General features: G+C 61.1%; 1 protein-coding gene across 2 annotated transcripts in view; it reads right to left on the reverse strand.

Annotated features, from left to right (window-relative positions):
* Positions 1 to 3,987: 3,987 nt before the first annotated feature.
* Positions 3,988 to 16,442, reverse strand: part of OSBPL2 (oxysterol binding protein like 2) — a 35,521-nt gene continuing 23,066 nt past the window's right edge. For both annotated transcript variants that reach the window (XM_058679606.1, XM_058679607.1), the window contains exons 8-15: positions 13,877 to 14,059; positions 12,330 to 12,437; positions 11,831 to 11,920; positions 10,419 to 10,542; positions 8,799 to 8,924; positions 6,397 to 6,520; positions 5,734 to 5,824; positions 3,988 to 4,275 (exon numbers count right to left, since the gene is read on the reverse strand). In XM_058679606.1, the coding sequence (XP_058535589.1) occupies positions 4,173 to 4,275; positions 5,734 to 5,824; positions 6,397 to 6,520; positions 8,799 to 8,924; positions 10,419 to 10,542; positions 11,831 to 11,920; positions 12,330 to 12,437; positions 13,877 to 14,059 (949 nt within the window). In that variant the 3' untranslated portion in view covers positions 3,988 to 4,172. The remainder of the gene's footprint in view (positions 4,276 to 5,733; positions 5,825 to 6,396; positions 6,521 to 8,798; positions 8,925 to 10,418; positions 10,543 to 11,830; positions 11,921 to 12,329; positions 12,438 to 13,876; positions 14,060 to 16,442) is intronic.

Here is a 16,442-nt window from a genome sequence, read left to right on the forward strand (position 1 = left end):
ACCGGCGATTGGCGACGGAGGCCGCCCATGCGCGGGCCCCGCCCCGGCCCGCCCCCGCGCCGGCGGCTGCTTTCCGGCGGAAACGCGGGCCGTGGGGGCACGCGGGCCAGAGAGGCCCCTATTGTTGCTGTGTCATAGGGGAGCGGCGGCGGCCCCTGGTGGCGGCGCCGGGAACCGCGGGGCTCGGCGCCCGCCCCTAGACCAGCAGGTCACCCTCTGGGCAGCCGATCACCCTCCTGGGGGGGCACGTGCCCTCGGGGGGGCAGGTCGCCTCCACAGGCAGGTGACCTCCGGGGGGAGGGCAGGTCACTTCTGGGCGGCAGATCACCTCAGGGACAGCTCACCTCCCGGGGCAGGTCACCTCCCCTGGGGGGGACAGGTCACCTCCAGGGGCAGGTCACCTCCGGGGGGGGGCAGGTCACCCTCTGGGCGGCAGATCACCTCAGGGACAGCTCACCTCCCGGGGCAGGTCACCTCTAGGAGGCAGGTCACCTCCCCTGGGGGGCAGGTCACTTCTGGGAGGCAGGTCGCCCTCCGGGAAGCAGGTCAGCCTCGGGGGCAGGTCACTCTCTGGAACGTGTCCAGGGGACACATGGATGCCCAGCACTAGGTGCCAGAGTTCACAAGTGGGGGCGGGGGACCACCTGGCACATGTGCTGTAATGGGTCACCCCCGAGGCCATCAGCAAAGCGAGAGGCACCAGGACACAGCGCGGCGTGACAAGGCCCGTGGCCGCCTCCTCTTGCCCCTGTGCCAGGGCGGCACAGGTGCTTTAAGTAAAATAACTGGCCCAGTGGGGTGGAGCAGGCCAACCCTTGGCCTTCATTCAGTACTGGTATCCCATATGGGCACCGGTTCAGGTTAGCTCTCTCCATCCAGCCCCCTGCTTGTGGCCTGGGAAAACAGTAGAGGACGGGTCGGCCTCCATCTGCAAGGCCCAGAGCACATTCCTAGCTCCTGATGCGCTCAGCTCTGGCCACTGCAGCCACCTGGGAAATGAACCAGCTCAGAGGACCTTTCTCTGTGTATCTGCCTTTCCCATAAGAATAAATAAACCTTATTTTTTTAAAACTTATTTTTATTACAAAGTCAGATATACAGAGAGGAGGAGAGAGAGAGAGAAAGATCTTTCGCCCGATGATTCACTCCCCAAGTGAGCCGCAACGGCCGGTTCTGTGCCAATCCGAAGCTAGGAACCAGGAACCTCTTCCGGGTCTCCCACACGAGTGCAGGGTCCCAAAGCACTGGGCCGTCCTCGACTGCTTTCCCAGGCCACAAGCAGGGAGCTGGATGGGAAGTGGAGCTGCCGGGATTAGAACCGGCGCCCATATGGGATCCCAGCGCATTCAAGGCGAGGACTTTAGCCGCTAGGCCACGCCGCCGGACCCAATAAATCTTATTTTAAAAATGTTTTTGAGAGGCGAAAGAAGTTCCCCTCCACTGGCTCATTGGCTAAACACCTGAAACCAAACATGGTGAGGCCAGGTTAGACCACAGGACGGCTCCAAGTTTCCGTGGGCAGCCACGGCCCTTCCTGTCTGCCGGGCTTTGGCCCTGCCGGGGGCGGTACTGCTCCCCTAGGGGATGCACATGGGGAGGGCCGGTCCCTGTGGCGCTCTCTGCATCTGGAACATTCTGGATTCTGGAGCACTGGCATCTTGGGTAAGCCTGCCCCTCCACCCAGGGCCACAGCGCCCTCCAGATGGCAGCTGCCCAGCCCATCCAGAGCACCAACCACCCAGCAGGTCCAGAGTCGGGCTAGCCAGAGGCTGCACCTGGTGTTCACAGCGGCCTCCGACCCCAGGGGAGGGACAATGAAGTGGACAGCCCACTGCTTGGAGAGCACGGCCCCCTTCTGCCCCCCAGGCCACAGCAGCCCACTGGTCTGGCCGTCCTCTGACCACAACATACCAACCCGAGAGGAGAGCAGGGCCCATGTGTGCCACCCAGCTAGGTCCTGTGCAGAGGCACAGTGCCACCACACGCCCACAGCTGTGTGCCCAGAGGCCACTCATGGCAACAGAACCCACATTTACCCAACAGTACAAGTGAGCTCCTTGCCACCCCCGGCAGGTTTTCTTGTCTGACACCATGCTTCATGGCAGGTGACTGGATGACTGCCAGACAGAGCTGTGGCCAGAGGGTGGCCAGTCTGGGCCAAGGCCAGAGGCACGCACCCGTTCCTCCAACACCACAGGCTGCTCCGCAGCTGCTAGCCAGGGCCGCTGGACCCTGTGGGACTGTGAGTCTTCATGATGATGGTGAGGAATCCCAGGTCCCCCAAGTCCTCCCTCTGCTAAGACAGAGCCTGCAGGGCTGGCTCCCCACCCTGGTGGTCTGCCAAGGACCCAGCAAGCAGGTGGCCTGTCCTCTGAGTCAGCCCAGCAGCCAGTGGCCTGGAGCAGAAGTGTCAGCTTTGGGGCAGGCTGGCCAGGCCAGTGGCCAGTGGTACCAGCAGGACACCTGACTGCCCTCCGGACTCTCCAAGGAGGGCCCCTTCCCTTCCCAGGGCTTCTGTGCTGACAAAGCCAAGGCCCCACGCGGACACTGTGTGTGCTGTGTGTGGGGCCTCCCCACACCAAATCGTGACCGGGCAGGCCCAGGTGAGGTGGCTGTGGGGGCAGGGATGACTTAGCTGCCAGGCCTGTCCCGGAGACTGGCCTGCGGCAGCAGCGCCGTGGCTGCCCTTGGATCCCAGCCCCATCACTGCAACTGCTGCGTTTTGCACCAGGCACCGGCAATGACAGCCCACAGCCAGCAAGCACACACGGAGCTAGCTGACAGCTGCAACCGAGGATGCCCTCCAAGCCACAGAAGGGCAGCCTTAGGAACAGGGCTGTGTCCTCCGTGCCGGCCGGCCGGGCGTGGGGCCGAGCCCAGCAGCTCTCAGGAAGGACCTGACAAACGGCGGGCAGGCGGTCCCTGCAGGGGCTGCCAGGTGCCCCAGGCTCCTGTCCTGTCCAACTTCACAGCTCGGCAGCTCCGGGAACCTCTCTCCTCAAGCCAGCCTGGAGAGCCGAAGGCCCACGGCAGCGCTGTCCCAGCGCTAACAGCCTGTCCCTCCTCTTGGAAAAAGCCCCCCGTGGCTGCATCCGAGATGCTGGGGTGATGGCCTAGGGCAGGCAGACCCCAGCCCTCCAGCACTGCCGGCACCCAGAACCCGGTGGCCAAGCGGGCCAGACGACCGTTCACTCTGAATCCTCCAGGGACAGTGATGGGAGGGCCAGACAACACCATGCTGCTACCACGGGTGTGCCTGTGCGTGTGTGTGCCTCTGGCTCCGAGCTCGGGACCACGAGCAGCGGGGCCGACCCTCTGCCTGAAGCACTGGCTCTGACAAGGACGAGGCTGGAGGACACCCCTGCGCTCGGTTAAACAGCTTTAATTTCACCAGGGGAGGCGAACCTGTTTCTGCCCCTTCCCTAGCACACATCACACGATTCACTTGTGCCTGAAACATGCTTACCGGGCAAAACAAAAGGCGGACACGCCGGAGATGCCCTGGGTGAAAGCCGGGGCAGCCCCTGACGGCAGCGCAGCCCCAGGTAGTTGCGGCTCGGGTGCCAGCCTGCAGCCTGGCCTTCATCCTGTGGACTGGCCACAGTCCCGAGACCGGCCTTCTGCCGCCCGCCCTGGCCGTGGCTGCTTTAGCTGGACAGGATCCGGCCAGTGAGGCACGCACATCCTGCTTGTCAGCAAAAATACAAGCCAAACGGTTCTCACACACCTTGGAAGGACTCTCATTATTGAGGACATAAAAAATAGAGAATCTGACAGCTGCTCCGGTATGTCCGTGCTGTGCTGGCTAAGGCGCTGCGTCTGCCACTCGGCGGGGCAGCTGGCACTCCCCAGCAGGAAGCCCCCCCAGCGGCTGGCCAGAGGGGAAGATGCGTCCAGAAGCCAACACCGTGGAGAACGGCCCTTTCCCTTCCTGCAGCAGCGGCGGGCGGCACCTTCGCGAGGAGGGAGGCGGCGCGCGGCCCCGGCTGCGCCATCTCTGCAGCCAGGCCAAGGACGTGGAGGCGGCAGACGGGCTGTGGAGGGTTTGGCAACTGATAGTTCATGAGAAACAGATCCTGAAAGGGTGACGCCAACCTGGGGCTCAAGCAGCTGGCTCCCGCCCAAAGCTCAGAGTGGCTTTGCGGTGGCCGTCCTCAGGGGCACCCGGCCTCTCAGTAGATGTCTGGGCAGTCGACGAAATTCCGCTCAAAGTAGTCCCCTGCATAGAGCCAGTCAGGCGTCCCCGTGTAGGGGTTGGTGCCTGGGAAGAACCACCTGCAGTACAGGGAAGGACAGGGCAGGAGGTCAGCCTGCCGGGGGAGGACCCGGCTATGTGGGCACGGGGTCAGCCTGCCGGGGGAGGACACGGCTATGTGGGCACAGGGTCAGCCTGCCGGTGGAGGACACGGCTATGTGGGAATGAGGTCAGCCTGCCGGGGGAGGACCCGGCTATGCGGGCACGGGGTCAGCCTGCCGGGGGAGGACACGGCTATGCGGGCACGGGGTCAGCCTGCCAGGGGAGGACACGGCTATGTGGGAATGAGGTCAGCCTGCCGGGGGAGGACACGGCTATGCGGGCACGGGGTCAGCCTGCCGGGGGAGGACACGGCTATGCGGGAATGGGGTCAGCCTGCCGGGGGAGGACACGGCTATGCGGGCACAGGGTCAGCCTGCCGGGGAAGGACACGGCTATGTGGGGCACGGGGGAGAGGAACGTCACAGAGGTCACCCACGGGGGAGAGGAACGTCACAGAGGTCACCGCCAGAGGCCTAGGGTTCCGTGTCCTAGGGAGTGGCAACTTTAGGCAAGTGGCACCATCTGACACACCTGGCTGCTGCTTCTCACTGGACGAGGGCAAAGGCATTGCAGCTGTCCCAGGGCTCTGCCTGCTGCCCCTGCTATCCCCGCCCCGACACGCCCTGGGCTCTGCCCGTGGCCCCTGTGACTTCTCAGGAGAGATTGGTCCCACAAGGCCTAAGGACAGGATCATCACTTTTTCAGAGAAAGGATGCAGGGAAGGTCGGTCATGTTCAAGCGGCTTCCAGTGAGGACCAGCTCCAAAGCTCAGACCGCCACAGGAAGCTGAGACCACTGCAAACCCGAGCATTTCACCATTGCTAGCCATGAATGGCCTGCCAGGTGGCTGCATGAAGCTGACGGCTGAGGAAGGCTGCCCAGCTCTGCGCCGCAGGCACCCCGAGTGCACGTCTATGGCGACCATCTGACCCCTGCCGCGTGGACGGCCAGGGAGCGCTCAGCAGCACAGCACACCCAGCCAAGACCCTCATGGCTAACTGACCCCTGCTCTCGGGAGCTGTGGGGGGGGGCTCACTGTCTCAGGGGTGTGTGTGTGTGTGCCCTCCTGTCTCAGGGGTGTGTGTGTGTGTGTGTGCCCTCCTGTCTCAGGGGTGTGTGTGTGTGTGCCCTCCTGTCTCAGGGGTGTGTGTGTGTGTGTGCCCTCCTGTCTCAGGGGGGTGTGTGTGTGCCCTCCTGTCTCAGGGGTGTGTTGTGTGTGTGTGTGCCCTCCTGTCTCAGGGGTGTGTGTGTGTGCCCTCCTGTCTCAGGGGTGTGTGTGTGTGTGCCCTCCTGTCTCAGGGGTGTGTGTGTGTGTATGTGTGTGCCCTCCTGTCTCAGGGGTGTGTGTGTGTGTGTGTGTGTGTGCGCCCTCCTGTCTCAGGGTTGTGTGAGGGGGCAACCCTTCTCACTGTCTCAGGGCTGTGTGGGGGCCTCACCTTGTCCGCCACTCGGCGTCCTCCTTGGCACGCTTCCTCCGGGCCTCTCTCTGCTTCTCTTCCAGCCTCTCCTTCTCTTGGCTGGCCAGATCTAGGGCAAGCGAAGCTCAGGTGAGAAGCTGGCTAGAGACCGGGGCAGCACTCTGCACCATCGTATGACCCGGTGGCCTCCATCACAGGGCCACTCTGCATGGTGAACATGTGCCTCAAGGGGGGTCAACACTGCCCACAGGCCACTGAGTGTGCCCTCTGTGCAAGGACAGGGACAGATTCTGAAGGTGGACAGTAGATGCCCACAGGAGACACAGGAAGTCAGCCCAGAATGCTGAGAGCTGTGGCCCCGTGTAGCCTTGGCTGGCACCACGGGGAGCCCCCGGCATCCCCTCTGGCTGCTCCGCTCCCTGCTAATGCGCCTGAGACAGCAGGGACGAGGGCCACTGACCCACGTGGCAGCCCCAGGAGCTCCTGGCTCTGGCTCCCGGCAGGCCCAGCCCTGGGCCTTGCAGCTATTGCAGAGTGAATCATAAGCCTAACTCTACCAAATACATATGCTGGACATGTTTCTTTTAAACAGCCAGGGCTGCATTCTGCCCCCACATCTCTCACCCACAGGGGACAGTGCAGCTTGAGCCCTGCAACCTGGACACCCCTCCCTGGGCTCACCCATGTTGCCATTCTCCATGCCGCGAATGTCAGGGCGCAGGCGGCAGTCTGTGGGGGGCAGGGCCTTCTCCATGCCGCTCGGCAGCTCATTGAGGCTCACGGTGAAGCTGGTGAAGTTGTACATCTGCAGGTGGCACTGGGCGTCAGCACGGGCGTCCTCCTCCCACCTCCTGCTGGCCTGAGATGTTCCTGCCAGGGCCACCTGTGTCCTGCTGTGAGACACTCCACCCCACCTGCCAGCCCGTCCCCGCTCCCTTAACCTGTGCCAGGTCACACCTGGTTCACTTTCCAGCCCAGATCCTCACACTCATGTTACACACCAGCCAACTCACCACTTGGGCCATCAGAAATCTCTCACTGAAGACTCTGCTATGGTTGCTCACACCGTGGCCCTCCCAGCAACCCCAAGGCTCAGCAGTACAGCCCCTCCCCAAGGCGTGGCTCAGCACTGAAGCTCTGCCCAGGGGCATGGCTCAGCACTGAAGCCCCTCCCGACGGTGTGGCTCAGCACCATAACCCCTCCCCAGGGCGTGGCTCAGCACTGAAGCTCCTCCCTGGGGTGTGGCTCAGCACTGAAGCTCCTCCCTGGGTGTGGCTCAGCACTGAAACTCCTCCCTGGGTGTGGCTCAGCACTGAAGCTCCTCCCTAGGTGTGGCTCAGCACTGAGGCTTCTCCCTGGGGTGTGGCTCAGCACTGAAGCTCCTCCCTAGGTGTGGCTCAGCACCATAACCCCTCCCCAGGGCGTGGCTCAGCACTGAAGCTCCTCCCTGGGTGTGGCTCAGCACTGAAGCTCCTCCCTGGGTGTGGCTCAGCACTGAAGCTCCTCCCTGGGTGTGGCTCAGCACTGAAGCTCCTCCCTGGGTGTGGCTCAGCACTGAAGCTCCTCCCTAGGTGTGGCTCAGCACTGAGGCTTCTCCCTGGGGTGTGGCTTAGCACTGAAGCCCCTCCCCACGGCGTGGCTCAGCACCATAACCCCTCCCTGGGTTGTGGCTCCAGCACCACAACCCCTCCCCAGGGCGGGGCTCCAGCACCACAACCCCTCCCCAGGGCGGGGCTCCAGCACCATAACCCCTCCCCAGGGCGTGGCTCAGCACTGAAGCTCCTCCCTAGGTGTGACTCCAGCACTGAAGCTCCTCCCTGGGTGTGGCTCAGCACTGAAGCTCCTCCCTAGGGCGTGGCTCAGCACTGCCCTTCACCCTGCAGCCTGGGCTTCCCCAGCACCTTTTTGGTACCAGGTGGCCCACTGCCTGCTGCGGGGGTCTGCTGGCTGGGGGCCCTGGGGGCTAAAGGTCCTCTGACTCTACTCCCAACACCTTGACCAAATCACATACAGTTGGCAGAAGAAACTCAATAAATAAACCAATCCATGGACAAAGGAACAGGTGCCAATCTGAAAAAGATTTCCTTGACAAAAACATAAGGTTTTTCTTCCCCCTAAGAAAATTACTTCTGGGCCAGTGTTGTGGCATGATGGCTTAAACTGCCTCCTTCAAGCTCAGCATCCCATATGGGTGCCGGCTTGAGTCCTGGCTGCAGAACACGGTCCGAGTCCTACATGGGAGACCCAGGTGGCATTCCTGGCATCTTACAAACGCAATAAACAAATAAATGAAACATTAATTTGCAGTAGTATTGTCACACTGGCTCCTCGCCTCCCCCAAAGATCACAGTCAAGGCCAGTACTGGCAGGGTGACGCTGGCAGGCGTGTCAGAGCTTAGGATGGCATCCTGGCCGCTGTGCCAGGTCCCCGCTGACACACCTGCGTGGCTCCCAGCTCTGGCCCAGTCCAGCTTTAGCTGCTGTGGCCATGTGGGTCAGAGCCAGCAGGTGGAGGACCTCTCTGTCCTTCCAATAAACCTTTGTAAAATAAGGTAAGCGCAGTGGCTGTGCTAGTTCCATGCTTGGTACAAGTGAACAGTTTGGGTCTTCTTTTTCTAACTAATGCAACACAGTGAAAGCTTATATAAAACTACTTGTATGTACAAGGGGCGCGTGGGCCCAGCTCTGACCATGAGCACACAGGGGCAGGGATGTCCAGCTCTGACCACAAGCACGTGGTGGCAGGGGGGCCCAGCTCTGACCACGAGCACACAGGGGCGGGGGGCCCAGCTCTGACCACAGGCACATGGGGGCGGGGGGCCCAGCTCTGACCACGGGCACACAGGGGCAGGGTGCCCAGCTCTGACCACGGGCACACGGGGGCGGGGGCCCAGCTCTGACCATGTGCACACAGCAGGTATGTGTGTTAGGGCCACAATGCAGGTACAAGGGCTGGAGACAGCTCCTGGGGCACAATGCTCTGACCTGTGCAGGCTTGGGGAGAGCACGCCAAGGCTCAGGCCTGGGCAGGCTGCAGAAGAGCCCAGGCCCACCGAGGCCACCGGGGGCGGAGGGTGCCGACCTGGGCAGAGTTGGGAGGCCGCGCGTTGACCCTCCAGAGCAGCGTGCTGCCAGGAATGACCTGCACCGTCTCCTGGACCACAGGCACTTCGTCCTCGTCGCTGCTGGCCTTCCCAGGGCCGTCACCCTGCAACACACGAGAGCACAGTGCAGTCAGCTCTGGGCCCGCTGTCAGCTCACGGGAAGATGGCACCATGCGCCCACGACACCGGCACCCCACGGCGGCACTGTGCTTCCTGAATGCCCCAACAGAAGAGGGAGGGCTCTGGGGCAGGGCTGGCAGCTGAGCGTGGCCAGCGCCAGGAAGACATGCTGGGCCCAAGGACGGCTGAGTGGATGACAACATGGGGGGGTGGTTCTGAGAACAGAGCAAGGTCTGCGTGGGGCTGCGTGGGGCCGCGTGGGGCTGTGGTGCGGGGTACTCAGCCCAACCAGCCCAGCTACAGGTGGAGACTCGTGCAAAGGGCCACCTTTTGATGCTCTGGAGGGCCAGCATGGCTGTGTGTTCAGTATAGTGGGCAGCCCCTGATAACAGGATGACGTCAGGGAAGAGGCAACAGCCACAGAGACCCCTCAGACCAAAACCACTCAACAGGCTAACCCTCCACCTTCAAGTGCAAACATCCCACGTGGACACTGGTTCGTGTCCCGGCTGCTCCACTTCCCATCCAGCTCCCGCTTGTGGCCTGGGAAAGCAGTGGAGGACAGTCCAAGCCTCGGGACCCTGCACCCGTGTGGGAGACCTGAGGAAGCTCTAGGCTCCTGGCTTCGGGTCAGCACAGCTCTGGCCATTTGGGGAGTGAACCAGCAGACGGAAGATCTTTCCCTCTCTATAAATCTAACTTTCAAATAAAAATTAAATCTTAACAAACAAAAAAAAGCCCTCAGAATTCTGGAAAAACTTGAATATTTTTGTTACATATTGACCATCTCAGGACTGGCAGATTCCTATTCACCGCCCGGAAAACAGGGCACCTGTCTGGACCAATCACGTCTCGGCTGGAGTTCCCCAGTACTGGGCACACTGGCTAAGGATGCACGGGTGAGCCACGTCCGAGGGCTGGCTCAAGGCCCAGCCGGCTCCACTTCCCATTCAGCTGAGTGCTTGGGTCCCTGCACCCACCTGGGAGACCCGGATGGAGCTCTGGGCTCCCGGCCCCAGCCTGGCCCAGCCTGGCCCAGCCCTGGCCGTCGTGGCTATCTGGATGGAGCTCTGGGCTCCTGGCCCCAGCCTGGCCCAGTCTGGCCCAGCCCTGGCTGTCGTGGCTATCTGGATGGAGCTCTGGGCTCCCGGCCCCAGCCTGGCCCAGCCCTGGCCGTCGTGGCTATCTGGATGGAGCTCTGGGCTCCTGGCCCCAGCCTGGCCCAGTCTGGCCCAGCCCTGGCCGTCGTGGCTATCTGGATGGAGCTCTGGGCTCCCGGCCCCAGCCTGGCCCAGCCCTAGCCGTCGTGGCTATCTGGGGGTGAACCTTTCTCTCCCCCTCCTCCTTTTTAACTCTGCCTTTCAAATAAATCTTTAAAATAGAAAGGAGGAGACAGAGCAACAGCCCACCCAGCACCCAGTGTCCTGGAAGTCAGTCCCCCACCGCCCCCACCGGCTCTGCCAGGGAGCCACACTCACCAGCCTGCCCTTCCTTACGGGGTCGTCTCTGCGCTCCTGCTTCCGGAAGGACTCGTACGAGGCCACGTCGATGCCCCACAGACACTCGGTCCACTTGCCGTAGATCACAAAGAGCTTCTTCTTGCTGTGTTCACAGGGCACCCAGGAGAGCAAGGAGCCGCCATGCTGATGACCCCGCCCTCAGCGCCGGCCCCGCCCACAGCGCCGCCCACGCCCTGAGACCTCAAGGGACGTCCACCTACTAACTCCAGCCCAGCGCTGCGAGCCAGGGGCCACAGGGGACAACAGCACAGAAAGCAGCACACCCCCATGCATGTCCCACTGTGAGCCACACACACCTCTCCCTTTGCCCTCTCGGGGTCCCCTCCACATGGTCACAGACCAGCAGCCTGACTCCCCAGGAAGCACACAGCATGCTGGCAGCTCACGCATGGGCACTGCGGGGTCCCACGTGGCCATGCCTTGCCCCCAGGGAAAGTGCACTGAGGTTCAGGACGCGAACCATGGCGGTGGACACGCTGTCTGCCCCAGTGCAGGTCCAGGCTCTCTAGGCAACTTCCTGGAGGCACCGGCAGCACAGCTGTGTGCCAAACGGCATGCCAGTGTTTGACAGCCTGTCTCCAACATGTGGGCTTCTGGTGCCCAACAGAGGGGGCACAGCTCATCTGGAAACTAGCTCCTGGCTGACGACGAGCTGCAAGGACTCCCTGGACTCTGTGTGGCCTACACAGCTCATGAGGGAAAGTCTGGTAACAGACCCAAGCAGGGACTAAAAACTTCTTGACCAGTGGAGAGTTCTGCTCGCCGAGGCCTGGGAAAGTACTGGCACAGATGGAACAAGCCTGGCAGGTGGTCATGTGCCCTGCCTGACAACAGTGGGTGTCCACATGGAGGGCACGCACATGGCCAGGCACCCACGCCCAGCCCTGGCTGCAGAGTGGCCGCTGCATCTCAGCCTGTGTCCACCTTCTCAGGCTGATCTTACCAAAGGAACAGGTGTCCTCGGCTCAGGCCCCAGGAAGAGGGATGGCCTCTAGTCCCCCTCTGGCCACTCACTCAGCCCGGACCTTGACTGCCAGTTCTGCTCAGAGGTCACACACACACAGCCACAGCATCCTCAACCATGTGCAAATCTGCTGAGCTCAGCACACCAGCACACGCTCCCACACCAGCACACGGTCCCACATGGAGGGCACAGTCCCACGCCAGCGCACGATCCCACACCAGCACACGGTCCCACACCAGCACACGGTCCCACACCAGCACACGGTCCCACGCCAGCACACGGTCCCACGCCAGCACACGGTCCCACGCCAGCACACGCTCCCACGCCAGCGCACGCTCCCACGCCAGCGCACGCTCCCACACCAGCACTCCGTTTCAGTCCCAGGCTTGCTGACGCGTGGACCTACCTCTTGTCCTGGATGTACCCTTCCACTTTGTGAAGCTCCTTCCCAAACAGCCCACAGGGCCTGAAATGCAGCACGCATTTATCCCCTGTTCTGCAGGAAAAGCAGGCACAGCTTCCATTATGCGGAACATCACCCACCACTGCAGTGGGGAGGCAGGGGTGGACCAGAGGCCCCAGCAGAAGGCCCCGGCAGGAACCTTACATTGGGCCCTGGGGCCTAGGGGGTGATGGGAACATGGCAGTAGCAGCACACTTTAGTCAAAATCACATAAACGTGTACTCAGCATGGAGTTATCAGTTTAAAGAAACACCGGCCCCATGCACGTCCAGGAGCCAAACCCTGGACACGGACAGCAGGCGGGGACGCCGTGCCTTCATCTGGCAAGGACAGCACTGCTCAGTGCAGAAGTTCAAACTCAAGTAAATTAATTCAGACCAAAAACAAAACCACCAGCCAACAAGAGGCCTCCCGCAGGCGGTGGCCAGGCGACGGCTCTCACCTGTGGTTTAAGATCTCCACTGTCCCGTACTGCTCGAGCCACAGCTTGCCAATGATGACATTGTGCACACAGCAGGTGGGGTTGGTCCAGGTGTAGGCTTCCTTATGTCTGGGAACAGTAGGGACACACAGCTCATCAGAGGCCAGACAACTGAGCTCCACCTCTGGCTTTGAAGTCCCTACTTAGCTGCACGCATATGAAATCTGTCTTCTTGCCTTTGTAGCATCAACAAAGCTTTCCACTTAAATGTCAGACAAGATAATAAGCAATAAAAGACTGAGACAAAGAGACGCCTTCCTGTGAAGTGGTCCCAAGAGGCTCCTCCCCAGGAGAATCCTGAACACAGCCCCGGCTGTCTGAGAGGCCAGGGAAGGAGCCCTGGAATGCAGTCCTTTGTCCAACAGCTCCACAAGCAACACACAGCCCTGTGAGAGCCACAGGAGCTCCCGGCCAGCACCTCTGAGCAGCATCAGAAACAGCCACATGAGTGGGCCTGGCTCAACGGCTCCGTGGCTACCTCCTCGCCTTGATGCACAGGAACCCATATGGGTGCTGCTTCGCGTCCCAGCGGACCCGCTTCCCATCCAGCTCCCTGCCTGTGGCCTGGCAAAGCAGTGGAGGACGGCCCAAAGCCTTGGGACCCTGCACCCACATGGGAGACCCGGAAGAGCTGGCTTTGGATTGGCTCAGCTCCAGACACTGCAGCCACTTGGGAAGTAAATCAGCGGATGGAAGACCTTTCTCTCTATAACGCATTCTCTCTGTAGATCTGTCTTTCCAATAAAAATAAATTAAAAAAAGAAAAGAGCCACAATCGGGCGGCAAGCAGCCCCCAGCAGGGTGGGGCAGGGCCGAGTATGGCCACGGCCTGACTTTGCTGGATCCCCCATGAGTTCTTGTTTGAGCTGTGACACCTCGCCCCAGCCCGCCCCACAGATGCAAGGAGTCCTCTGACCACAGGCATCATCCACGTGGCTCCTGGTAGCCACGTTTGTACCAGGCCCACTCCCTGGGACTGGGATGAGCACACCCTGCCCAAGCAGGCAGTGCCAACACAAAGCCAGAACTGCATGGGCGTGCTGCCCAGGCCATGGGGTGCCAGATACCCAGCCCTGCTGTTGGCCGGACACTGGCCTCAGCTCAGAGGAGTCTTGGATGGACGCTGGACGGCAGGCACCGAGTCTGACTTGAACAGGTGCTAGGCAGCCTCGAAAATTGACCCTCCAATGACCTTACCTCCCGAACCTAAACTTCCGCCACTCCTCCCACTCCAGGGTCTGTGCGACTAAGGACACACAGCACCTGTGACTTGCAGGTGTCACCCTCTCTGTCTCAGCTGCTCCTCTCCTAGGCCCCAGGAGGGATGCCAGATGCCAGCTGCCAGCAGGGTGTCCAGTGGCCAGGGGACTGAAGTGCCCACAGCCTGAAGGAGTGCGGAAGCAGAGGCTGTGGGCTACAACCCCAAGGTAACAGGTGCAGTGAGGGCCTGAGGCAGGCCAGGATCCAGGGGAGGACAGGCCATGCGGGCCTCACAGCCCCACACTCACTTGAGGAGCTCCAGCGTGATTGTCCCACGCGGCTCAGCCTCCACGCTCTTCCCCCAGAACCGCAGCTTTGGGTAGATGGAGCCATGAAACACAAAGTCCTCATGGAGACCTTCCGAGTAGAAGGCGCTGACAGGGGGGTGGTGGCTAACCTGCTCAGATATAAACCTGAATCCGAGATCCTCCCTGGGTGTGAGACAAGAGCGGGGGGGATGAGAACAAGGGGGCAGCAGGCCCCAAGGTGGGCCAGCGCAGCTGCCAGCCACGGCGGAGCCCACCACCCACCACCCACCACCCAGCAGGCACACGCCCTCAGCCCCCTAGAGCCAACTACTGCCAACGGAGCTGCCACCAGCTCAGAATGCCCACCTGGGTCCCTCATGGCAGGGGCTCCCTCAGGGTGGCCCTGTCGTGAGGCTCCTCAGATGCCCACAAAGGAGCTATTGTGCCCAGACACTCCGGGCCGGGTAACAGCACCTTGCAGTACACTGTATTATTCAATAAAAATGTCAGCTTTTAATTGTTCCAGTACTGTGAATACACCTACAGCTGTAGTCATTAAAAATTATCAAAGCCAAACCACATAATTAACTGGAATCAGAATTTCTAATCATTATAGAGGAAGGAAAGCTGAGAAATCAGATTTTAAAAGGTGCCTAGGAGAGATGTAATTTTCAGAATGAATACTTGTCTAAGAAAGGAAAGCATATTTTTAGCTCTGCAGGAGGACCTGCAGGGGTCAGGGACACTGGCAGGGCCCGTGAGGAGCACTCGGCCAACCCTGACTCAGGGGCGGGAATGCCATGTGGGTGCTGCTGCCGTCCCCAGGCCCTTGACCTCACAGCCGGGGGCCCACGCTCAGTTGGCTAATCCTCCCTTTGCTGAAGTGCTGGGATCCCATGTGGGCACTGGTTCTTATCCCGGCAGCCCCACTTCCCATCCAGCTCCCTGCTTGTGGCCTGGGAAAGCAGTGGAGGACGGCCCAAAGCCTTGAGACCTGCACCCACACAGAAGACAAGGAGGCTCCTGGCTCCTGATCAGCTTAGCTCTGGCCGTTGCAGCTACTCTAGAGTTGAAATCAAAATGGAGTAAACATGGCTCATTGCTAACTGCAATTCTTTTCACTTTTGTAACTTCTGCGTTACTAGTTTGGCTAAGAAACTATGTGAGCTTGCAGGCCTAATGGCCTACGTGACCTTTACTGCCAATGGCCCTCAATCCCCATAAATCAAGGCCCCAGCCTTAATTAACTCACAGATGACTCCAAGATCAGAGTCTGTTTGTCACAGGTGGCACCAAGGCCAGAGCCCGGACCTGAGAAGGGGTGGATGGGGCGGGCGGGGGCGGACAGGGGCAGAGAGGGGCGGACGGGGGCTGATGGGGGCGGACGGGGGCGGACGGGGGCGGACAGGGGCGGACAGGGGCGGACAGGGGCGGACAGGGGCGGAGAGGGCGGACAGGGGAGGACAGAGGCTGCCCAGCTGAGGTAAACAAGGAACATACTCCCTCGCCCTACAAGCTGCTGTAAACTGCCCTATAAAAACCCTGTGGATGTTCTGTTTGGGGCTGCACTCCGGTAAGGGCTGTTGGTCCCGGCTGGCTGATCGGCCGGCCAGTCGGATACCTTGCCTCTCATTTCTAATCAAACGTGGTTGTGACTGTACTGGTGAATGTAACATCCTGTTTTAGCAGTCGAGTGGATGCAGCAGCACTTGGGGAGTGAGCCAGTGGATGGAAGAGCCTCTCTGTGACTGTGCCTTACACACACACACACACACACACACACGATGGCGAGGTAGAGATGTTACAGCTTTCCTACCTGCACGGCTACAACAGCCAAGCCCAGGCCTGGCCAGATCAGGAGCCAGGAGCTCTGTGCAGGCTTCCGGAGGGCCCCGGCCACCCATGGTGAAGACCTGCACTCTGGGCTCAGCCTGCTCCAGTAGCAGCAGCTGTGGTCATCTGGGAAATTAACCAGCAGGTCTACGATCTCCTTCCGTCTCTCCCTCTCCCACAGGGGGCAGGTGCTGGGTCGCCCAGCTCCCAAGAACAGCAGTGTCGTGCTAAAACCTCCAGATGCCCTCCTCACCCCAGCAGCCAAGCCCTGAGAAGGGGGACCCGACACCCACAATGCTTCCACACTTTGCTGTAGCTGCCAGGCAGCTGCTTGGGAAGCCTCCTTCACCAGCCAGGAAACTGGCGCCTGCACACAGCGGCCGCCAGGGAAGCGTGCTGGATGGTGCTGGACCCTCCGTGCCGGCAGGCAGTTGCTGTGAGGCGCCCCTTAGCACACACTCACCCTGGAAGGGGTCCTGGTTGCTAACAAAGGCCCACCTAGAACAGCGCCCTGTGGTTCCACAGTGGCCAAGCTGCTCTGAGCTGAGGCTACACACGCTCGCACGACATACCCCTATCTTGTGAGAAAGACACAAATGCTGCCGATCCAACCATGCCATCCAGGGCCGGCACTGTGGGAAGGCGGGAACAGCTGCCGCCTGGACATAGGCTTCCCACAGTGCGCTGGCTTGAGAGCAGGCTGCCCCATTTCAGATTCAGTCCCCGCTGATGG

Source organism: Ochotona princeps, chromosome 22, assembly GCF_030435755.1.
Source record: "Ochotona princeps isolate mOchPri1 chromosome 22, mOchPri1.hap1, whole genome shotgun sequence".
NCBI lineage: Eukaryota > Metazoa > Chordata > Mammalia > Lagomorpha > Ochotonidae > Ochotona > Ochotona princeps.